The sequence below is a fragment of the Salarias fasciatus genome, chromosome 18, assembly GCF_902148845.1.
Source record: "Salarias fasciatus chromosome 18, fSalaFa1.1, whole genome shotgun sequence".
Lineage (NCBI taxonomy): Eukaryota > Metazoa > Chordata > Actinopteri > Blenniiformes > Blenniidae > Salarias > Salarias fasciatus.
Window position 1 is genome coordinate 28,715,473 of NC_043762.1, and position 24,354 is coordinate 28,739,826.

At 45.0% G+C, this 24,354-nt stretch overlaps 1 protein-coding gene across 1 annotated transcript in view; it reads right to left on the reverse strand.

The window, feature by feature from the left end:
- Window positions 1-18,112, reverse strand: part of st6galnac3 (ST6 (alpha-N-acetyl-neuraminyl-2,3-beta-galactosyl-1,3)-N-acetylgalactosaminide alpha-2,6-sialyltransferase 3) — a 63,792-nt gene extending 45,680 nt beyond the window's left edge. Inside the window, exon 1 of the mRNA XM_030115477.1 lies at window positions 17,832-18,112. Within this exon, the coding sequence (XP_029971337.1) occupies window positions 17,832-17,849 (18 nt within the window). The 5' untranslated portion in view covers window positions 17,850-18,112. The remainder of the gene's footprint in view (window positions 1-17,831) is intronic.
- Between the last annotated feature and the right edge of the window lie 6,242 nt (window positions 18,113-24,354).

Below are 24,354 nucleotides of genomic sequence, written 5' to 3' on the forward strand. Positions count from 1 at the left end.
AGTATTTTATGTTCATCAGGAGCCACAAACCTCTGGCAGTGATATGATGTGAAGCGAAGGACACTAATCAGCTCAAACTGTGACACACACAGCAGGCCTTATTTATCATTCCTGATATGATCTGGACAGTCTGGGAGAACACAAACCAACAAGTACAAGAGCCGCGTGACCTCGGACCTGTGTGCTGTGAACCTCAAGAAGAGAGGAAACCCAACATTTCAACCTCCTCCGTGTCTTTTCTTTCCCTGCTGGATTGTTTAACAGTCCTGTAGAGAGGAAACAGAGAGTGCGTCCTCACGCAGTGCTTCTCTGGCCCTCATGTGAAGCCTGCTGATCCCGGCCCAGGCCAGCAGAGGGGGCACTCACCTCACGCGGCTGTCATGTTGCACACACATGTCAGCAGCACATCTCTGAGGCTGCTTCTGATTGTGGAAATACTCCAAATATATAACATATGATCACAGCAAGACTTCCAACCGCTTGTTTCTGACTCAGAGTATAAACGCCAGTGGCTGGAAACGCTAACGGCTGTTTTTCTTTTGACTTCATTCAAGATTTCCTTCTTTTAATACAATAACATATATCTGCTCTGCTCTATGGCGTCACTTCAAATCATTACCAATCAGGAACACACGGCGTTCAGTGAGAGCATGAAGGTCCCGTCCTGTCGCAGCAGCACCAGGAGACTCACTAACAGAGCAGGAGGTGACGTAGGAGACATTCTGCTTCTGCTGAACCTTTCAGTGTACCGAGGGATTACGGCTCAGATGTGCCCACGCTGTGCAAACACAGCTTCACCAACTGCACATCCTGCTGCCGCCGCCGCCGCCGCTGCAGCAGCACTGGCTTCCTGCTACTTCCGTGATATCACCCTTATCAGCAGCGACATATGAAAAGCAAATCCTTCAATCCAGGTCAAATGAACACTAATCTGCCCTGCTGGCACGAAACTCCGTCATTATGGCGCCGAGCGTCAGAGAATCTTCATCTGGGCCCAGAAAGGACTCGGTCCGGGTTTTGGTTTTTCTGGAGATAAGACTCTGCAGGTGGTAATAATAGGAAGGAAGAGCCTTTTTTTCAAATCGAGCATAATACAGGAAGCCGGTTTTTATCAGCGGATGTAAACGTGCGTGTGCGCGCGCGTGTGTGTGTGTGTGTGTGTGTGTATGTGTGTGTACTCAAGCAGGAAAAGCATAAAACCCATTTGACTAATGCATATCTGATGTCAAATGGAACATAATCCCCACAAGTATAAAGGATTAAACAATCTACTATGCTCACTTCCCCTTCTGCATCCAGGAAACTTTCGGGACGAGGGAGGAAAAGAGAGAGAGAGAAACCTGCAGCACCATATGTTCACAGAGGCGCTCCACGCTGACGCCTGCTCACTGGGGAAAACCAACAATTTGTCAAAGTGAAAAGAGGCAAAGCAGCGGCTCTTTGAGGCACTTGGCTGGGAACCGGGATGTACGTGAAGTAAAACCAACCGGCTCGTCAGAGACAAAGCAAATCTCATGTCTGACTGTAAGTTTACGGGCTGGAGTAAAGACCCTCTGCTGTGTGGATTTCTTCCTCCCGGAGAGGAAATAGTCTGCAACTCAATCGGACTTCTCTGCTTTGTTTGATAATGTTTCAAGGTCACACTGAACAATACCATGTAGACAAAACTGAGTTTTTACTCCATCAAGACTCAAGATTGTTCAAGTTTTCTGAAAGATTCAGGAAATACTTGAACCTAAATCAGTATAGAGTGTTTATATGTTCCTGCTTTCACTGAGAGGTTTCAGCATTTAGATTTAGGTTAACAAACGCTGCAAATGGAAACTCAACATTTCTCAAACAGGCAGCAAAGAGCTGCTGAGCAGCACAAAGTCCAACCGCTAAGGGGAACTGGTCGAGTTGACTTTGGAGGAGAGTCTGGCTGGATGGTGACGGTGTGTGCTCTGGAAACAAAAAGCTTTTTATTGGTTTTCTGTTATTGAAACAATGAACTCTAACCGGGACGGGAAAGTGCCTTTGTTGATCTGAATGAACAACTTCAATAAAGGAAGAATGAGAGCGAGGCCCTGAAGACGAGTCCCTCGTTCAGACCACGTGTTTCTCACACTTGTGTTTTACAGGACAAATATTGATCATGTTCTCTGTACAGTATCTGTGACTCACAACCTCGAGAGACTCGTTTCTGCTGCCGCTATCAGGCCAGACCGTCGAGCCAACATTTCTTCCGGCATCCAGCCAATCACAGCAAACGGCTTCTGCTGCTCGTTTACAGCGAGAGGCCTCTGAGCTTCGTCCTCCTGTAAATGTGTGAGTTTTTAAAAGGCTGGCTCCGATGGCCGCAGATGGCCAAAGGGCAGAGGAGCCGCGGCGCCGGCCAAGGACGAAGCCGCGGTACAGTCAGGCTTCGCTGCAGGTGTGCCCAATCAACTTCAGCCGAGAGTGTTTCCGCTCTCCAAGAGGAGCTACGGCCTGAAAACACACGGCAAAACGCAAGAGAGAACAGATGCCACGTGCCCCGCTTTGAATTTCTATGGCATACTTTACAGCAGGATCGCAATTATTCGCTCTGCCTGTGTGTTTGATGGGCGAAATGTAGGAGAAAAGTGGCTGCTGAGGAAAACATCGACCGGGGAAAATCCATTTCAATTTGCCAAATGCCAGAGCAGGATTACTGACATTTAGCAACTGATATTTCCCCTGGAACTCGATAGCATCCCTCCACACCTCCACCAGAGAGGCCCATCTCACTGATAGAGATTACACACAGCACGGATCCTCATCGACGTCAGAAAGTGGAAACTATAGGACCAGACAGACCAACAAACACTGGGAGTAATTTCCCTCTCGGTGAATCTGGAAATAAATCTGTGGAGCGCCGTTAGATCAGGAGATGTGTCTCGCAAGGGAGCGTCTCCTCACAGCTCCCCGAGACACGAGGCAGCGAAGCACAAGGACTTTTCAAACGACTCGGCAATAAAAAAGGGCGGAGTTCAGTTTGTATTTCAGCACCGCGGAGGCCTCGATATGCAGGAAGAGCTGGCGGCTGTCTTTGATCCGATAAGGGACGTGTTGGACAGAGAATTCGTGTCCCACTCCGTCTTCGCGTCTGCGATCGCAGGTTTCACCGTGGAACGGAAAGGCTGAGTCAGCCGCATCCATCTTCGTTTGCGGCGGCGGGATTTTCATCGAGATTTCCAGAAAGCAACGCGCTGGAACGTTCAGCCAGCACGGCTCTTTGTTTGTCGTTAATCCTCCGCTCCAAGAAACTCAGCGGCAGCATCATGAAACTTTAGTGGAGCAGCTGTCGCGTCGGATAAACGACCGTCCGGGTGACGGGAGGGCCGCGGGACGACTCGCTCTGCGGCACACGCAGGTGTTCGCTCGGCAAAAACAATGACGAACTCCGTCGAGTCGCTGGCAGAACTGAGGAGTGGGAGGGCGAGGGCACGGGGAGAGGTGGGAGCAGCGTCAACCAGAAAAACACAGAAACAGCCACACACACCTGCAGTCATCGGGGAGGTCAATAAAAAGCCAACAATTTGAACATAGGAAACAAAACAATCAGAAATGAAGAGGTGAAGCGTCAGACGCCAAACCAAACCGCCTCAGTGAGCAGGTGCTGCACGGGGGCATTTTGAACCGCAGCCCTCTTCCTTTTCTCACGATGGCAACAGCTACAAATAGTTCCACAAGCATAAAACCACACGGCGGATTTTATTTCACCCCCCAAAAAAAACCCTGTGACGTCACTGAATGCTCTTTATTTGTATCTGTCAACAGCAGTGCTGACCTTTTATTAGCTTTGCTTGGTCTGGAGCCATCAGGAAGAGGCCCGATCGCACACCCAGACCTATTCACATCCACCTCCCCGGCTGCACCGCACGACATGACACCCTGATAAGTGAGAGAAGAATCGACGCCAAGATATCAGCCGAGGAATATCTGATGCTGCGGACGTCTCCCACGGTTCTTCAGAAGGATGAGAATAAGTCCCGACATGTCAGGGCAGTAAATTAAGCTAAAAAGCTGGTCTGGAGAGAGGCGGCGTGGCGCACTGCACACAGTTGGACAACACTAATGCAATTACAGGGATTTTCTGCTGGCTCAGATGCTCGGTTCAAGGGCGGAGCGCCGAGAGCCGAGGGCGAGCTGCTCAAAAACCTCAGCCATTACTCAGGGAGCCGGCCGAGCCTGATCTCGCCACCTCGCTGCCGGGAAGATACATATAGGATTACAGCGCCGAGGCCCAGAGGTCAGGGCGAGTCGGCGCTTCCTCCGTTTTCCCAGCCTGCTTTACACTCAGATTTAATGTTTGATTCTCAAGCTGCGCTCAGCAACAGGATTTTCATGAAAGCACAATACAGCGGCTTCACTGGCTTCACTGGGGGTCAAACAAACAGCTAAACATGACTGGAATTCAGTTGTGCTCATGGGAACTTCACCAACACCTCAGCCAGTCCTTCAGTCAACATCCAGTCGACCAACTCAGTCTGAAACCTTTTTCAGTCTCATCCGCGTCTGCGGAGCGTAACTCCTGATCAAACATGGCCGCCGCTGATCCGCCTCTTCTGGGGCTTTGGATCGCCCCCATGCCAACGGCCGGCTCGGCCAAGAGGGCCTGCCAGGCATACAATGTGCGCCGCAGCACCTGCCAAATGTAATCCAGCAACAGAGCAGCAGCACGCTCAGATGAGTCCGACTGGCTGCGGGACCACTCCGAGTTCAAAAGCCCACAGCAGAGCAGGAATTCGCAAAGACTGGTGAAAGCTGAGGAAACTGACCAGGAAACCAAGTGGAAAAGCTTAGAAGATGTGCCAGAAAAAAAGAAAGACAGCTCACTGGATGTCCACGTCGATAACTACTAAACTCTGATATTAACAGCTTTTTTTACTTATTTAAACTGTTGTGGATTTTTCTTCTATCAATGAATAAATGAGCACTCTTAATCTACTCCAGAAACAAAAGAAACAAGTCATTTGAAGGATTTCAGCTTCGCAGATGAAGATTTATTTTTAGTGTCTGATTTAAATAACTGTTAAGTAATAACTATAAACTTTCCATCTGATGATTTAGACCAAAAAATGCACTAAACATTCAGATTATTGTATCACACAATGATGCATTTTGCCATTTTTATTCCTTGAGCTGTGGAAAAATTGTAGTGTTTGACAATTAAGAGGAAAATAATAATCTAATGTCTTTTTAATACAGCACCATAAACCCCTCTGGCCATCTGCTTCAGCGCTCTACATGGCTCTTTTCTATTTTTTTATCCCCAAAAAAGCAGGTGGTTCACAGCCGAGAGGCTGCAGCGTCTCTCAGAAACATAAACAAATGAGGAGAAACCTGCCTTCTTGTCATTTCCTCACTGCTGCTAAGTTGGCGGACGGCCTCCTGGATCATGTTTTAATGCGGCGCCGCGGAGCTGGTCCAGGAAGGCGTCAGGCTCGGGCGGCGCCATCTGACCGGCAGGCGATCCGCCGTCTTGGCAGCCCAGCTCCTGACTGCGGAGGCGGCGCTCAGCTGATCTCTTGGTGTTTATCCACAAGTCGGATTTTCAAATCCAACTGGAAGGTAAAGTGTTAGGAGGGCAATCTTAAACCCGAAAAGGTGTATGACCCTTTAATCCCCCACAGAGCCAAAGGTCAGGAGACGCCCAGTGTGTCTGTGCTGCAGACGGATCAGACAGGTGTAAGAAACACCGCAGGCGGCTCATTATCAGACGCTTGTTTAGGCGGCGGCATGATCGCTGATGAGAAACCAGAAGGAAAATACGTGAGTAATTCCAACAGGAAATAAGATTGAAACATCCAATTGAACTATCTAACTCTGCTGATTGCTCACAACATTCATTTAAAACCGGAGACAAACAAAGTGTTTCTTAGATAACAGTAATTAGAAAATAAACATAAACTGGAGCCGGCCGGCTGCTGCCGGCACAAACATGAGAAAATGTCAATTACTGACGTTTTTTACCTGAAATCATAAAGAACTGGTTGAAAAGGGTGGAAACTGTTGAACAAGCCCTTTGGGCTTCGTTCCCTCCTGGCTCCATTTTTTACGTGAGCTGAATAAAAAAAACTCAAACTTGTACTCTGATACGAACTCCGCCTTGATAAAGAAGCTATTTGCAAATTCTCTGAGCAGAATTCAAGGAGAGTTGAGTCTCTCTGCAAATAGAGAAAACTTTCTGGAAAGTGTTTTACAAATTCTGTCCAAATCTGACATTTCTGACCAGGAAAAAAAGAATCATGCTTAAATGTAGACTGTGAAGGTGTGAAAGCAGTAAATGATGACATGACGGACAGTAAAGAGGAGCTTCATGTATTTTAGGGGCAGTCGTTGATCCAGAGAGCAGACCGGACATGACGACCCTGAAACTAACGTGAAAATGAGAAAAACCCAGCTCAACCATGTTGTAGATTTAGATGTAAAATCATTGTGGGATCTTTCAGAGGATTTTGAATTCAGCCACTTAGAGACAGAGCATCTGCTTCCCCTGGATCTCAGTGGTACTGTCCTGTCAGCAGATGCTAATTTTCTCATTTAAAATACTAAAGAGTGTCAGACGTCGCTCCATGCTGTACAGTAAAATGAAACACCCGACCTTCTGTACAGACTGGACATTTAGTGCTAATATGAGTGTTTCATCAGGGGATCCATCTGTGAACATCTGTATTTATTTTATTTTCCTTGCATCGCCGAGCTCGATGAACCTTTCTGGAGTGTAAATGTGTGTGTGTGTGTGTGTGTGTGTGTGTGTATAAAGGAGTGTTTGTTTTAGCTCTTCTGTCCAAACACTTCAGAGAGAGACCGATGCTACACCGGGGCTCATCAGCCGTTCTGGAGCAGAATGCTGGAAGTGAAACAAAAAGCGACTTGCAGAATTTATCCTGAATGACATAAAATATCCACTTCAGTGAAGAGGTTCACTACAGGATGACAGATTCAAACAAGCCACAGCATGCACTGAAGCATTTTCACAAATCTCAGACTACAAAGTTTTTTTGGAAGTTCGGATTTTTTAAATAATGCCGAGCATTATATTGCATTATAACATTAGAGCAAATCTGTGTTTAAAAACGGCTCCTCTGTGGATTCCTGCACAGTAATAATAGGTGTTCTCTGTGCGCTACATGTAATTGCACGGCTGGGATTACAGGGTGGAACTTCCTCTGCAGGAACCATGTCACCTCTCGCAATGAACTCTGGGAGTCTCGGCCAGCGCAGGGCCGAGGCAAACTGAACGACGAGCCCAGAGCCCAAAGCACACCGACTGCTGGTGGGACACACACTTCACTGGGTGTGTGTGTGTGTGTGTGTGTGTGTGTGTGTGTTTGCACAAACCGATGTAGGTTACATTACCATGAGAAAGGAGCCACACACTGGAATGGAGCTCAGCGCTCGGCGAGGGAGGAAAGAGAGAGTAAATATGACTTCTGTAAAAACACATGACCGTGGATGGTTTGTCGGCACCGTCGCTGCTGTGAAACGAGTCTAATTCATCCGCAATCTGCTCATACAGAAAACAAACTTGCTAACTTGCTGAAACTTTATGGTTTTCATTCACTATTACTTCTCTGAGCTCATCTCGTTTCACTGAAAAAAAAAAAAAAACGGTTTCACAAATTCTCAAACCAAATGTGAGATTAAAGTTCACCCAGATTTGCTGGGAAAAAATAAAAATGCATCCTTCATTGATTGGAGGCAGAACAATTCAGCTTTCCTCTTTTCTGTCTCTTGTAATTATATGGAACGTTTAAGATTGTTTTTCTCTTTCAGTGCTCCAGTAAATCACTGTATTTGTTTGTGGTGCTGAAAGAGTCACGCTGATGAAAAGCCGAGCGACATGTAGTAAAGTTTGATCCGTGTGGAGCCACGTCTTCACCTACAGATCGCCAAATTACAGCCAAGTGCTTTTGCTAAGCAAATGCATTGGGAGTATGTCTACATGAAAGAAGCATTTACAATTCAAAGACGGTCGGGCTGTGGATAAAATCCTTCCTCTCATTTCCTATGAATGAAACAACCATTTGTTTAATGGCTTTAAACACCTCACTCACTAGTTTTCCTACAGCAAGGTTGGTTTTTAAGACTACAAAAGGACAGCTTACTTTAAGCATTAAATCCTTTTATTTTTCCTCAAACTAGAGGAGTTATCATACAAAACAGAGCAGATATGCTGTCTGCCCTCCGCTGTGACGTGGGAAACAAGAACCAGAGCGGCGCTGCGAGAAGAGGGCCGCTCGGTAAATTCCTCCCAACGCCTCTGCGAACACATAAACCCACTGCTGGAGCTGGGCAGCACGGATTAAAACACATTAAACACATCCACAAGCTCATTCGTTTACGTACGCCAGCTTACTTTTGTGTATCCAATCTGTGCAAGTTACCACCTAATTTTAGAAGGTTGGAATTCAGAATAAATCATCAACAGATTAGCAGCTCGTTTCAGTGTGAAAATGGCACGGATTTGGTTTAAAAACCTTTTCTGTTGGATATGTCCAGCATTTTTCTGTTCAAGCTGGATTAATTCACTCAAACAGATACTTTACAGTTACTTTACTTTGGATATATGAGAAATAATCCAATCGTAATTCATCAGGACGGGCGTCCCGCATGAATATTGTCCCAACTCAAATAGACGAACCAGGAGGGAGCAGGCGAGGCCATCGTCAAAAACGATGGACAGCAGCGTCTCAATGTGGACGAGGCCAAACGTGTTATTGTTTTTTTTATCTGCACAGTAAAAACATCAGATGAGCGCTGATGGCAGCTAATTAGCTCAAGGTTTTACCATGAAAACAAGGCAGATAACCGACAACAGCAACCAAACAGCATTTGGCAAACGTCACTGTCACTGGTACAAAAGATATCGATGTTAATGATTAAAACTCTCCTCCATGGGGAATCTCAGACACAAGAGCTGCACAACGTCAGACAGCTGATCACATTTTAAAAAAAACACACACATGTAAAAGTTGTAAAGCGTCAGACAGGTCTGGTGTCCGTCTCTGTGTTTGTGTCTCCGGCGTCGCCGGCCGTGTTCTGCAGAGCTGCTCCTGAGCCGCTGGGCAGCAGGACGGCGGCGGACAGCCTTTCCCAGCTCGGCCACGGTTCTTCACGGATGAACTCACCTCAATTAAAACAGGAGTTAACAAAGGGGGCCGGTCCGCTCGTCAGATCCGTCCCCTCTGGCCTCCCCGGGCCAAACACCCGCAGGTTAAAGGACTGAACGCCTGAACGCATCGCGGACGTAAAAGAAACTGACAGTCCAGCCTGATTCCGTTCCTTTGTGATGTGTCAGCACAAAGTGTCCCGAGCGTGAAACTTTCCCCAAGCTGAAAGCAAAGAAAGATGTGTTTTCACTTGAAATGTTGTGTGGAGTGAGCCAAAGAGGACTGGGTTTAGCCGCCACGAGTCCGTCGCTCAGGTTCCACTAGTCTGCCTCCGGTTTAGACTCAACGCTTCAATCTCACGGCTCTTCCTTATCTCAAAAACTTCACTGGACCACGTTGATAAAACCACAAGCAGACAAGGCCTCGATGGAAACGGGTCAGAATTTCAGGAAATAAATAATAAAGAAACAGAAATACAGAAGCCGCCGCTTGGCTCTGGGGGAACAATTTACCACATCAACGAAAACAGGAACCATTTCCAGCAGTGAAAAGTAAAATACACAACAAAAAAGTCTCAAATTCCACATTTTCAGTGTATGATGTCTATGAGTGGGAAACAGCTGGATGACTTTGGAAAATCAACTCAATTAACCTAATTTTTTTCTCCCTAAAGCCGACTGTTTCCTCCCAGCCATGGAGCTCACCGCCTCACTCAGATTCTGCTTTATGATGGAGACGTGATGCCGACGCATCCCAAACATTTAAAGTCTCTGCGTTACTTATTTACAGCGGAAAGCATCCTGAACGTAGCTCATGACAAAAAGAGTCCATGCTGCCATTTACTCACTGATTGCTTGGTGCCAAAGGTCAAACACATGACTGAGAAATACAAAAGCAGCAGTAACGAAAATTACTATCAGACGTTGACTTTGAGATAATCACTCGCAAATACAGAGGATGACAAGATTTCTGAACCACAAACAGAAATATCAGTATTAGCCCCACACACATTCACAGCCATGGTCAATAGCTACCTGAGGGGCGGAGAACTTTAAAATCAAAGAATCAAGAAAAAACAGGGTCTCCGGTGTCCCTAAATTTCAGGTTCAAGTCTCAGAAAACTCCCATCACCTCTCATTTTGCACCGCCTTCATTCCCTCTGCAATTTGCAGCATGTAATGATATTCCCTTCTTTCCCCTCCTGTCTTTGAAATGCAGGAATATATTACAGAGTCAAACCCAGTGTGAAATTAGCCTCTGTCTGAGATGACAAAAACAGCCCAAACAAGCAGGCGGGGTGACGGCCAAGTTTTCCAAGTGACGCGTCGCTGAAGGATCGTTCCTGCAGGCGGGAGGAGACGTCTGTGGGTGTTAAATGACTGACGGCGTCCATAAAATACCTCTGAACGGCCGGAGCGCCGAGAGCTGCTGCTTCCTTCTGACACTGACAGCCTGAGACGTTCATGGGAAGACGTCTTCCGGGACTCCACTGCTTTACACAGCAGCGCTTCCAGTGGGGCTGAACGATGTGGGGAAAACACTGAATTGCGATATTTCCCCTCAATATTGCGATTGCGATATATAAAGTGATATTTAATTTAGTCCATTTTTTTTCAAACAAGTATTTGTTTCAAAGTTTAAACATTTCTTTCCGATAGGATGATCAGCGTAATCAAGTTGTTGTATTTTATTTTAGTATTGATTTAAAGTTATTGATATCTGACAGTTCACCTTCAATAGTTAAAATAAAGAACATTGTCATTTTTAATAAGACGCTGTTCAATTCACCTGAATTTGTACTTCATGCCATTAGGTGTGCCGTTTGCATGTTCGACCTTATTTTTACGCAGACACCACAGAAGAAGAAGAGCCCCTGAAGCGCAGGCCGTTTCTCAATACGCGTACTTCTCTGTACTTGTGAACTCACGGACTCGTGAAACGAGACCGAGTCCTGATCCACTTCAAAGCACACTTCTCACCAAGCACTTCACCGAGCCTGCATCGGACCAGACTTGTGCAGGCTTAAGAAGCGAAATTACCCAGAATGCATTTCGCAAGCCATGACGGAGGAGCAAACACACAGCGGTGAGTAAAGAAACTCTGAAACATTAGCGTTATTGTTTAACAGAACGTAGTTTTAACGGTGTTTCAGGCGAGAATAGAGCTGTTTAGAAAGGTGATATGGGGTCAGTCTGTCCACATCAAGCTTATTCGGAAATTTGTTCCGACGATTTTGGACATCTGGGGACCGGACGGCGGTCCGAGGCGACCCGGCGCTCAGCTGCTTCATGCCGGCTGCAGCAGGACTCTCCTGTGGTTAAACAGGAGATATGGATCGTTCTGTGTGAATCCAGCAGTGTCTGGATCCAGCTTAATCTGTTTCAGATTAAATCTGCTCAGCTGAAGGAAAAGTTCGTGTTTAAAGCTGTTTAATTTAACTTTAATGTTTAAATGACAGGTGAATGTTAATTCAGATTTCAGATTTAATTTTATTCGTCCCCGTGGGGAAATTTGTCTTCACCGACTGAGACATACAACAACACACATTATACATCACAGACAAGAGCAACTCCAGTGGGGACAGACATAGCAGTGTGGGGACACTGATGACAGCAAACAACGGTTAGCGAACTGGTCGGCCTGTCAGCGGGGCCTGCTGTTAGGGCGGCTATAGCTGCGGGAATCAGGCTTTTCCCGAGGCGGGCCCTCCTGAATTTTAATGTTCTGTACCTGAGGCCGGAGGGTAGTGGGATGAAGTGGCGGTGTGATGGGTGTGTGACGTCCTGGACGTTTGCCATTCGGGTGATGGATCTGTTATTTAGCTGTGTGAGGCTGGGTGTGGGGAGCCCGATGATTTTAGCAGCTGTGTTTGTGATGCGTGTGAATTTGGCCCGGTCAGTGACAGAGAGCATGGTGTAGAAACATGTGGAGCAGAACAGGAGAATGGGTTGGATGATACTTTTACAGAGTAACAGCAGGAGGTGGGGTGCTACTTGTAATCCTTTAAGTTTGCGGATGGCTGACAGTCTTTGTTGGCTTCTCTTTTGAATGTCCGTGGTGTGCTGATCGAAGGTCAGTGTATTGTCCAGAGTTATTCCTAGATATTTGAAAGTGACAACTGACTCAACTGTTTGTGCGTAGCTTGGTGAAGTGGGTGACTGAGTTGTGGTAGTCCAAAGTAGATTGATTATCAGAGAGAAGTGCAAGGATGGCTGTGTCATCTGAGTGTTTTAGGTATGTTGTGGTGGGTGAGATGCTGCGGCAGTCGTCGGTGTAAAGTACATACAGGAAAGGGCTCAACACACATCCCTATGGGACCTCGGTGTTGATGGTGAGCACAGGGGATGTGGCTGAGCCCACCCTTACTGCTTGCAGTCTGTCTGTGAGGAAGTTGTAGATGAGATGGATCAGCTGAGGGGGGATGTTGAGATGATGTAGCTTCCAGATCAATAGGTGCTTCTGTAGGGAGCTGAAGGCGGAACTGAAGTCCACGAAGAGGATCCTGCCGAAGTTGCCTGGAGAATCCAGGTGCTGGAGGAGGAGGTGCAGCAGGCAGCATCCTCTGTGCCTCTCTTAGCCTTGTAGGCAAATTGGAGGGGGTCCAGCTAATATTGACCATAAAGTTCAGTCTCGGCGTGTAAATGTCTGCTACTGGTTCTACTGGTTAATGTCGTGCATTCAGACTAAAACCATGAAGTATTTCAATCAAGGCACTACTGAGGAACCAGAACCTGGTCCAGAGGTGACCTGCAGCCAGATGTGGATGGAGTGAGGTTTGTTTTTCAATGCTTGAATTAATGCACATATGAATAACTGACTTGGTAGTGTGTGATTCTTTTGGTTTTTTGGTTTTTTTTGTCCTCCTCAGAGACTTTGGGATCTCTTCAGGGTTGGCTGTGGCGCCAAACAAGCTATAAATATAAGAGGCGCCATCTGAAGACCTAATCCAAGGTGTCAGACCTGTTTCTTTACCTTGAATGACACCAGAGATGTTTCCTGTTATTGATATATTGTGATCTTATCAGGGTAAGAATTCACTGTGGACATGTTTCTGGTTATTGAGATAAAGCTTCTTCCCTCCAGCAGGTTGTCAGTCTGGAGTCATAAAGGCTCCTGGGTGCTGCAGGTCTGAGTCTGCACCTCCACCCAGCAGAAACCCAGCTGGTGGAGACAGAACCAGCTGGTTCATGGTGGATCTGAGCAGGACCAGGCCTCATCACATCCCAGCTTGTTAATATGGACATCAGTAAACCTCCCTTTGGCGTCACAAACACCCTGCAGCATGATGGAAGGAAAAACTTTCTGTTTAGGGAAAAGATGTTTCTGTGGTTCTGCAGGAGGAGCTCCTGACTCCACCCAGGGACTTTTCCCTGGAGCAGGATCTGTAACAACATAACAGTGTTCTCCCTGGAGAACGCTGAAGACTGGAGTCACATCACCTTCAGGATCGACACCTTATCACTGACCTGTGCATATCGTTGTTGTTGTTTCTGGTAAATAAAAGAAAGAACTGTGGAAACTTTTAAAAACATGTCTTTTTTTAACCTTCCTGATGTTTCTAACTCCTTACTTTCTTTGTTAGACACCTGTTTATGATCAATATCTCTTTTTGCTTAACACTGTAACACATTGATGTATTTACTGAAGAGAGAAATGAATGGTGTGTTCATGATGTGTTTATCTATATGATGTATATTAGAATCATGTAAAACAGTGCATCATGAAGACCTGAGCAGGTGCATGACAAAAGGCACACAGGTATGACAGGCAGTAAAGAAAGTAGTTAAACAGTAACTGAAAGGCTGTACTGGAGGACAGGAGGCTAGAAGTTAGAGTAACTCTGTATTACACACAGCATTATGTGACAGAATAGGTACAAGCCATTTTGCCACATCTTTCTGCAGTCTAGATCGTCCTGTATTGTCATTTTAATGTTTTTCCAGTGTTTAATGCTGCGACTTGCTATATAAACTTGTTCCACACCAACTACTGTTTTCCACTGATACTTCCTGATCACTGGCCTCGCTATAAACACTCATCTTATCTTATGTTGCTTTTTATCAATATTCTTTGTATGGACGATATGAACACTGAGATATTGGCGTTGTAAACTCGCCATGATGTCATCAAGTATGCTGGTTCCAAGTGCGCATTAACTTCGATGAGTTCGCGCCTCGTCGAAAGTCTGGACTCGAAGTACGACTAACAAGTGTGTTCTCGCTAAGCACACGGGTACGCACTCGCGATCCATGAATTTAGAAACGGCCGCATGTTGTTAGAAAAAGAGTGTTAGCGGCAAGACGTGCGCCTGAAGAAGCTGTAACACGTTCAATGATGCAACGCACCGTTTTTTTTCAGTAAGACACACGTTTTATTTACTTAGTAGCAGTTAAACTGTATCACAAGCAGTTCCTGTACTACGTCTTCTTTTCTAAATCCGCTGCCGCTGCCGTTGTGCAGCACGAGGCTCGATGGGCTCGGTGATTGCGCTACTCCAGTCAGCGGCTCCTTGGTAAACCAGCAGTCCGCATGGCGCCCCTCTGATGTCAGTTCGCGTCACGTGACTGTCCTATCGCGCACCTTGCCATGCGCAAATCGCGTTTTGTAATATCGCGAGATTATCGCAAATGCAATATATCATTCAGCCCTAGTTTCAAGTTAAAACGTTCGGAAACGTTTCGCATTTACACGGCAACGTTTCCAAAACGGCGTCAGCTTCATGAAGAAATGGTAGAAAACCTGGAAACGATGTAGTTTGTATGTCAGGCCGCAGATTGGTGCTGTTGGTTGTTTTTGCAATTTCGTTTCGCACCGTTTACACCTGGACAGAGTCTTAAAAAAGTTCCACCTTAGGAGCTATATTCAAAAAGTTGCATTTTCAGTGGCTCAGAGCGCCGTTATTGTGTAAAAAGACGCTCAAAAGGCAGGGAAACTTTTGGTCTTTCACTTCATTTGAATGAAGCCTTAGATCCTCGTTCATAATGGTCACACTGGGATTCAAACTACTGACTTTCTGGTTACAAGCTGGAGCTTCAAGGAGCATGTTGAAGTTTTTGAGAAAGATCTGGTGTTCCTTCAACCTCCCAGACTCAGAGTGAGAAGAACTAAGAATGAGGAGAAGCGGAAAGTCGTCAAACCAGAAGATTGAACAGTGTTTTTTTCAGTGAATATCACTTCCTGTTTCTGCAAGTCAAGATTTATGTTAAGGGACAAGATGACCTTTGACCTCAAACGTATTGAAGAAAGTATTAGATTATGAAAGAAGAGCATTTTATATTCAGGTGAAGCAAAAACCTGAGCTGTTAAATTCTACATACCTTTGATCTAAGTAATAATTCTAATTATCAACTTACTTCAACCTCAAGCGTTGTGTTGATTGTGTTGTTTTGAATGAATAAAACAGCTTGAATTAAAAAGTATATTACTATAAGAGTTTATATTCATTACTTTGATTCAATTAGTGGCACATCTGTGCAGTGAAGGGCAACACGGACTGCTGGACTCCTCAGGCTGCTGCTACCTTTCCCGTTCAAGCACAGAAGAGAGGAACGTGATGAACTGTGTGTGTGTGTGTGTGTGTGTGTGTGTGTGTGTGTGTGTGTGTGTGTGTGTGTGTGTGTGTGTGTGTGTGTGTGATCTTATCTGACAAAGTATATGGGCCCTAAAACTGATATCAAGCTAATCAAACCCAAACACAATGTCAAGGTCTGCTACTTTACGGGGAACACGTGAGTTACGGCCCGAGTGAAGGCGAACACCTGAGCGAGGAGCAACTCCACCGGCTGTAAAACACGGGACGGAAAAGGGACAAAGCGAGAGAATGAAGTCACGCAGGTCAGAGGGGACGGGAGAGTGTGACTAAACCGTGAGACTGACCACACACACTCACACACACACATCTAACCCAACACTCAGACAATAGAAGGAATTCAAAGGTAAATATTAGGCGTTTCACTGAGTACATCAATAAATGATTTATGGATTTCGATTGTTGATCACAGATCCTGGAACATGTTTTGATCCAGACTAAAGTCCGGAATATAATGACGGTATCAAGAGAGCTAAGGTACGAATCCCTCCACGATCTCTCATCAGTAGAGTGAGTCAACGATTCAACGTTTGAGTTGACGTTGCTGCCATTGACGGTCCATTTGCAGTTACTGGAGGTGCCTGACATCCAGGAATAGCAGGTAACAGTTGCTATTTGGTCAAAGATTTGTTACCAGCAACAGGGTGACTTTATTTCCCAGAGTTTTTAACAGCTGTCTGTCTTCTATGTTCAAAATACTGGCAATAATGACAGACTGTTAATTACATTTGTATAAAGAAGAGTAACACGCCTCCCATACCTACCTGTACCGTGTATTTCTCCTTATGGGTGTTACTTCACCAAATAAAGACAAACTGGTATGGCGAATTGTCAAAGAACGGCACGCTGTTTTCATTTTCAGTAGATTGTTATCTTAGGAGGGCTGCCTTATCTCTGAGTGACGTAGAGATTAGACGTTTCCTTCACCTTCCTTTCAGTGGATATGTCTTTATAAATGCCATAAGAGGTTCATGACTGTGGACATTCATTACAAACTGTTGGAAAAGGGACTTCAGAATGTTTGGTTATAGCCAGAAAAAAGGTTAGAAACATCGACAGTAAAAAAGCAACAGGAGTCACCTTTGCACCAGCAGAACGTCCCGCCCTTGGACGTTATATTTTGATCATGGGTAGGGCTGGTCCAGCGCTAACAGGAAGGAGCTTTTTTCCTCATCATTGTGACAAATGTGAAGACATCTCATGGGGCAACTGCACCAGTCTCTCAGACGTCAATATGGAGCCAAATGTCTAACTTCCTGCACTTTCTCACTGCGCTGCTTCAAAACTGATATAACTGGAGGTTTTCTACCTTTCCCAGGTGAAAATCACCACATAGGGCCTGATAACGCAGTCATGTATTAGGCTGACACATTTTTATTGAATAAAGTATTAACAGATCTGGAATGCCAGTAGCGTAATAACTTTGGCCATTTTTAATGTAATAAAGCTGACAATGCAATAACTTGCTAATAAAGTAATAAAAAAGTAAAATACTTTTTGACAACCATGATTGAGAGTGTTGCAGTGTAATGAAAGATATGATAACTATCCCATCAACTTCTTTTTCATCAAAATGCACAAAACCTTCAAAAGATGTACCATATTTCCAGGGTACTGTACTGTTACAACAGCTGCAGCACACTGGCAGCTGACATTATGGGCTTTATTAGGTGTATCAGTTTAAGTGCATTAGTCCATCCTCATTTACAGACCAGGGCTGCAGGTGTTTGGAGCCAGCCCTGCTGCATGCCTGCACCCACACCCTGCACACCTGCTCAGAGGATCGAACCGTGTCTCCCCAGCCGGGGTGAGACATCACTTCCCTCGTCCCTGAGCTGTCTCACATGATGGAAACAGCTGGAAGACATGGAGGACAGAGCCGGCCTGCTGCTGCTGCTGCTGCTGCTGCATTAACACCAACACGGGGACAGGCATCAACACCACACATCCAGACTGCAGAGCGGGGAAGCGGGGCGGAGGAGGCGGCCAGCCTCGGCGGAGCATCTCCGCTCACGTTTCGCCACATCTGCTCCGCCGCTCCGGCCTCGCCTGCTCCGCGGCAGCCCGCAGGCTTCCACCTCCTTCTAATGACAGCGACGTCTGAGAGAGAACCCCCTCCTTACCTTCCAAATCAAGGCCATTCTTATTCCTCCGCAGACAATGGTGGCCCGCTGCTTGTCTTCGGCTCCGGTCCGCGTTCGGCGCCTCGGTCCGGCTCACATGTCCGCCGCCGGAGGGGAGGCGGATGCGGTGCCGCGGTGTGCGGGGATGGGCTCCATAAACGTCGGACAGAGTCCCGTTATTCCTGTCCCCTCACGGGTTTCTTCTTTTCTTTTCTTTTTCTTTTTTTTTCCTCTCCCATGGAGCTGCTGGCATATAAACGCTGGACCCGGACCGATGCTGCGCCGCTACTGGCCGGCGGAGCCGTAGAGCCCCGCCCACTCCGCGTCACGTGACCGGCGCCGATTTCCTGACTGGTTTTAATAACATCAGCAAACAGAAGACATGAGCACATGAACTTCACGTCTCCTCATTTGAAGTGGTGGAATAACATTTTGACCCTGAATGTTTTTTAAAGGAACTTAGTTTTGCAGCATCATGTAGAGTCCTGAACCGGGTGACACTTGAATTAATCAGTGTTTTCACACTGTCTTTAAGTAAAAACTTAGAAAATTTAATTTAAAAGTTGAATACAATACATTAAGCGATAGGTATGTTTTCTTACTCTTTGTTCTTTAATTTTATCTTTGCAAGATAAAATGAACTTTGATTTACATAGAAAAACATACAAAAATATATTAGGGGGATTTCTATTGTTTTTATTTAGATTAAGTCCTTCATTAAATTTGACTTTCATGTGGTCGTGAAGGGTAAAGAGCCCTGATGTACACAACTTTATCCAACAGGAGTCTGGATCTAAACCCACCTGCTTTTTGTGAGCAAATACTTTGTGCGATTCTCTCAAGCATAAAAGTCTGCCACAGAACAATACAGCTCCCTCTGCCATAAGTAAAGTAGATGTACTCTATATCCCCATCACACACACACACACACACACACACACACACACACACACACACACACACACACACACACACACACACACACACACACACACACACACACATCACCTGAAAAGCTTTTTAGAATTCCCTAGAATAACCTGCTTTCCAAAATAACAATAGCGTTTGTAACACAAACCAGACTAGGTTTGTTGGAGTCTGGGTAAAGCAGTCCCTTTCTAGTTTCCCCAGGGAAAATACAGGGAGACAATCAGACACACCTTTCAACAATTTTACCTCATCTGTTTACCTCAAATGAATGTTTTTGTTCTGTGGGAGGAAACGTGAAGAGAGGCCCCAAGTCTGGACTTGAACAGGGGACTTTTTAGCTCCGAGGCTGGAGTAATGTGGATCCATGAACTTTACTTGCATATGTAGTGTATTTTCCTACCTTAGCTAGAGGATGAGTTTTAATTGATCAATATTTCAAAAGAGTGGAGTCCATTGATGTTCAGCGACAGCGTTCGCAGGATGTCAGTGTCACAGAGGGGTAGAGGGGATGCAGAGGGGATGCAGACAGCACTGAGGTCGGTCAGACTGTCAGAGCCGAGGAGCTCAGGGCGAGAGGCATCAACGCAGATTTATCTGTGATTTTAGGTGAGCTAAGAGAAAATGCTACAAAAGGTGATGATTTACTCTTGATGCTGAGAGGGTTTCAGGGGATCAGTCGGGCCAGTTCAGAAGGCAGGGAGAAATTGGGAAACTCGTTCAGGAGAGAAGACAATTGAGAGAGCAGAGAAGAAACGTCAGAGAAATTAATGCTTTGCAAGAAGAGCTGAGAAGGAGGGTCAGCAATACGAAAGGCACAAAAAGTAAGAAAATACAAGAGGAAGAACGAAGCAAGTTTTAAATTTATTGAAGTATGTTTTATTCTGGGATGGTGCAGTGGTTAGTGCTCTGGCTTCACAGCAAGATAAACAGTATCTCCATGAGGAGGAACAGATCCGCAGACCATCACGAGGTGGCCTCTGTCTCCAGGGCGTAATGGACTCTTTCAATCAAAGGTTTTCTCAGACTTTCATTAGAGAAGTCTCAGTGAAGAGAGCATGCTGGGTCCTCTTTTCTAAGGAGATAAAAGTATCAAGACTTTAACTACAGTTCTGAATAATTTCTCTATAGAATATATAGAGCTTCATTTTTTTTTTTTTTTTTTTTGTAGACACAGATTAACTAGCTATTAATAGCTCAATAGCAATATAGAGAACAGGGACAATCGGGTACTATATTCAGGCAGCAAAGAGCAAGAAAAGTATTTTTGGACCTCGCCGTTGTCCTTGGTTTGGTGCCACATGGCCCGTTTGAGGTGCCTGAGGTGGTTATCATTTTAATGAAAGCATGTTTTCCAGAGGCTTTGACAATATGACAGGTGCTTGAACAGGCTGAACAGACTGGTAGAGGCTGGAGATGTGTATTTTAGCAGGGCTTACAATCTCTCCACTACATTTAGGCCATGGAAGTAAGTATAAGGGCTTTCAAGTAGGACATACTGTATGTGGAAACAGAAGACAGAATGGGATGCTTCTTCCTCCAGTTAAGGCTTATATGGATGACATGATACTCGTATTTATAACAGTGCTACACACAAGGAGGCTAAAGAAAAATAAAAGAAGAAAACCCTCATGATGAGAACTGAGGAGAACCAGAAAATGTCAGTCAACTGACTTGTGTCTGCTCTCTGAAATGCTAAACAAACCTCCCGTCCTGTGCAGGATGAAAACCCTGACTCCTCATGTTTGGGCCAGGTGACCTATACCATTGTTGTCAGGTTATACAATGTTAAGTTACATTTCATCAGGCTGCAGGACTGGTTTGACATATAGTTTCAAGGTTTACTGTCATGGAAACCAGTGAAAACATTTCCTGAACAGTAAAATTATTCCCTTGCTGTCCAGAGAACACCAACGTTAAAAAAGTGTGTGTGTGTGTATATATATATATATATATATATATATATATATATATATATATATATATATATATATATATATATATATATATATATGTATATATATATATATATATGGTGTGTGTGTATTAATGGACAGTAAAAAAAAGCAGTGACAGAGTAGTGCAATAAAAAAAATAAGTATAGCGTGTAAACAGAATAGTACAAATTATGTATGGAAGTATTTTCGTACAAAAAAACCAGAAGTAATTACAGCAGCTTGGTTTTGTGTATTGTTTTTATTTGTGAGGGGGTGTGTGTGTGTGTGTGTCAGCAGTGCAGCAGTGCAGGAACAGGGAGTTTGTGTTTGTCTGGTATCCTGAATTTCACACCCCTGTACTAGAAGTGTTCCAGAACGCTCCATGCTGGGGGTGGGTGGGATCGTGAGGACGGCTGTGGGCCCTGCAGTGGTAAATGCTCTGGAGCCCCAGTGAGCCTCTCAGCAGGCTCCGCCGCTCTCTGCAGGCTGTTCTGGTCCCCGGCAGGAGAGGCCGGACCACACGGTGCGACAGTGCAGCTCGCTGAGGGTCTCTGGGGACCAGTGGACCAGTGGAGCCCCAGATCTGCTCCTAGAAGCAACAAATCAGTGTTTTTAAACTATAGGAGGGATATAGAGCGGTATGGTGGGCCAGCCCGCTTATTTAAATCACAACTGAAAGTATTATTGTTCACTGCAGCATTCTCACAATTTTAACAGGTTACTCCTTTAAATCATTTGATTTTGCATTATTCTACATGCATTTTTATTAGCTTAAATTCTTAAGACTTTATTCCCCTGTTTTAATTCCCTTTTGTCTTTATGAAGAATCCCCTTGTGTCTGAACAGCGCAGTGCATATGAACGTAACCTGCAAACTTGCTCTGACCAGCAGCCAGGAGGTAACACGGGCGGCATTTCGCACCAGAAGCTAAAGTAAAAGATATCTTTGTACTGGTAAGTCACAATTCACAGTTATCTGAAACTCACTTTGGTTTTGCTCAGTGCTGCACTTGTTTCTGGAGTCTCCACCAGAGAAAAACATCCTTCAGTAAAGGCGTTGGAGCCATTTGAGCCCGGTATGCCGAGCACAGACAAAACAGTCCTTTCCATGGTGGTCAGGTTAGCCTTTGGGAAAACTGCCATCCACTTCTCACTTGGGGTTTTTGTGGTGTCCTGTCTGGATTTCTGCATTTCTTCCAGCTCGCTCAAAATCCCTCATAAAGTTCATCCCTGCTGACGGTCTGTCATTTTACCACATACACACACACATTCTTCGTGCAAAAGCAAGACATTGGTCTGAGTACGACTGTTGCTGTCAACAAAATACTGATTCATGCCATTGTGGAGGGAAAAGTGTGATGGAGGTCATGCTAATTTCAAATATGTAGAATAAGGGTGAAGGTTAGTTTAATCAGAGTACAGGAAATGAATGCAAATGAAGCATGTATTGTTTCCATAATTTAACACCATGATGCCACCTTCGACAGTTTTATATTGGCTGCAGGGACTGTCTCAGACATTTAAACTATCTACACAAGATAAACAAGAAATCTGAAACAACAATTATGCAGATGTGGTTAATATTTCTGCTCTGTGGCGGCGCAGCTTTAACCACGCTGAAGATACGTCTTTTCACATCCAGTGGTTTCCTCAGAGAGGCTAAGAGACCAGCAGGGTCCTTTGTTCAAAGTGTTATGAAAATGCAGAATAATTACATTTTCCTGCTGTTAATCCCCCAGCTATAATAACATCGGCCTCCTGGGACGGGCTCACGCTGCTGCCAAGAAATATGCCTCCTTCTCTGAGATGTGTTTTATGTTCTATGGTACTGAGAAATTTGGGAATAAAAATAAAACAAGACAGCGAGTCAGGGTGGACTACAAATGACAGACACATCTGCATAGACGAACGCTGCGACAAAGGCCAGAAAATCTTGTGCACCTTTACATCATATTTCCATATTATATTAACTTTTTTCTGTGTTTTGTTTAGTAAGACTGAAGCCGTTGTGTTCAAAGCCTGAAGGCTTTTCTTCTTCAAATGGACATCTTTATCCCTGATGGCTGCAGAGTGGTGTATAAGTGGTATATAAGTAAACACCAGGGGGTCAAAAGACCGACGGTAATGCCTGTGAAGCAGCAGAGCGGCGGGCGGCGGTGAGTGTAGCAGCAGGAAAAATCCAGGGCTCAGGGACTCTTTTCCAACCGTAACTTTTCCTTTTAACGTGGTTCGAGCTCTTTGAGATCCCTCCCACCTTTTAAAAAGACGTGGCTTATGGGATTTCCCATAATCACTTTGTTTTTACATTTTGCCCCATCTGGACAGTTGCAGATGTTTTCATGCATCTAGACACATTAACCAGGAAATATGAAATGACTTCAAGCATTTATATCTTGTATACAGATTGGTTTTTTTAAAATATATATAACATGCATGATCCTGCTGCTAAGAATAATTTGTCGCTAAACGGAATGTAGACAAGCTGCAGTTTGTTCATATTTTCATCGGGCCAGTGCTTTTGTTTGTCTGTCTGAGAATACTGATGTTATCTGTGAACACAGTGAGCAAATGGATCTTGAACTTTCTGACTTGTAGGCCCCAGAGCGTTAAGATTAATGACTGTGTATCAGATGAACTTATTGTGAACGCAGGCTCTCCACAAGGTTGTATATTCAGTCCATTGCTGTATACGTTGTACACATATGACCGTGTTGCTTCACATCCTCGTATGCTGATGACACAACTGTTATCGGTCTCATTCATGCCAATGATGACTCAAATTACAGATCAGAGGTGGATAAAATTGTTTGTTGGACTGAACAAAACAACCTGAAATTGAACACTTCAAAAACTTGTGTGCTTGTCATTGATTTTGGTAAAAATTCTTACAAGCCGATTTTTATCAGTGCAAATTGTGGAAAACTGTAAATTTTTGGGTGTGACTCTGTCAGACACAACTGCTATTGCTAAAAAATCTCGCCAGCGTCTTTTCTTTTTACGTAAGTTGAAGGCTTTTACTCCTAACAGGCAGATTTTAACTAACTTTTATCGTTGTGCCATCGAGAGTGTGCTAGCAGGTGCTATTACAGTGAGGTTTGGAAACGCCACGGCTAAAGAAAAGCGAGCGCTTCACAGTGTGGGCCGCTCGGCCAGTAGGACTGTCGGTGTGGAGCTCCCGGCTCTGGAGGACATTTACTAAAAGAGACTTCTAACTCGGGCATTATTGATCATTAATGACCCGTCCAAACACCCGGCCAGGGACTTTTTTTGAACTTCTTCCTTCTGGTCGGAGGTATCGTGCTGTTAAATGCACAACCTCACGTCACAGTAGGAGCTTCTTCCCACAGGCTGTGATGTCCTTAAACAATGCTCTTTAATAAGGCAAAGGCACTTTTAGTACTGGGGGCACATTGCTCAAATTGATTATTGTTATTTATTATTTTTGTCTCTGACTCTTGTGGTCTAATGTGGCTTGAGTTTTTATCATGCATTGTATGAATGGATGTCTGATGTGTACAGAGAACTGCTTGCAACCCCATTCCAATGTGGTGTTTTTCATACTGCAGATGACAAATAAACTGAACTGAACTGAACTGAACTGAACTGAACTGAACTGAACTGAAGTGAGAATGTAGGCGGGGTAATCATTGTTCTCTTGGA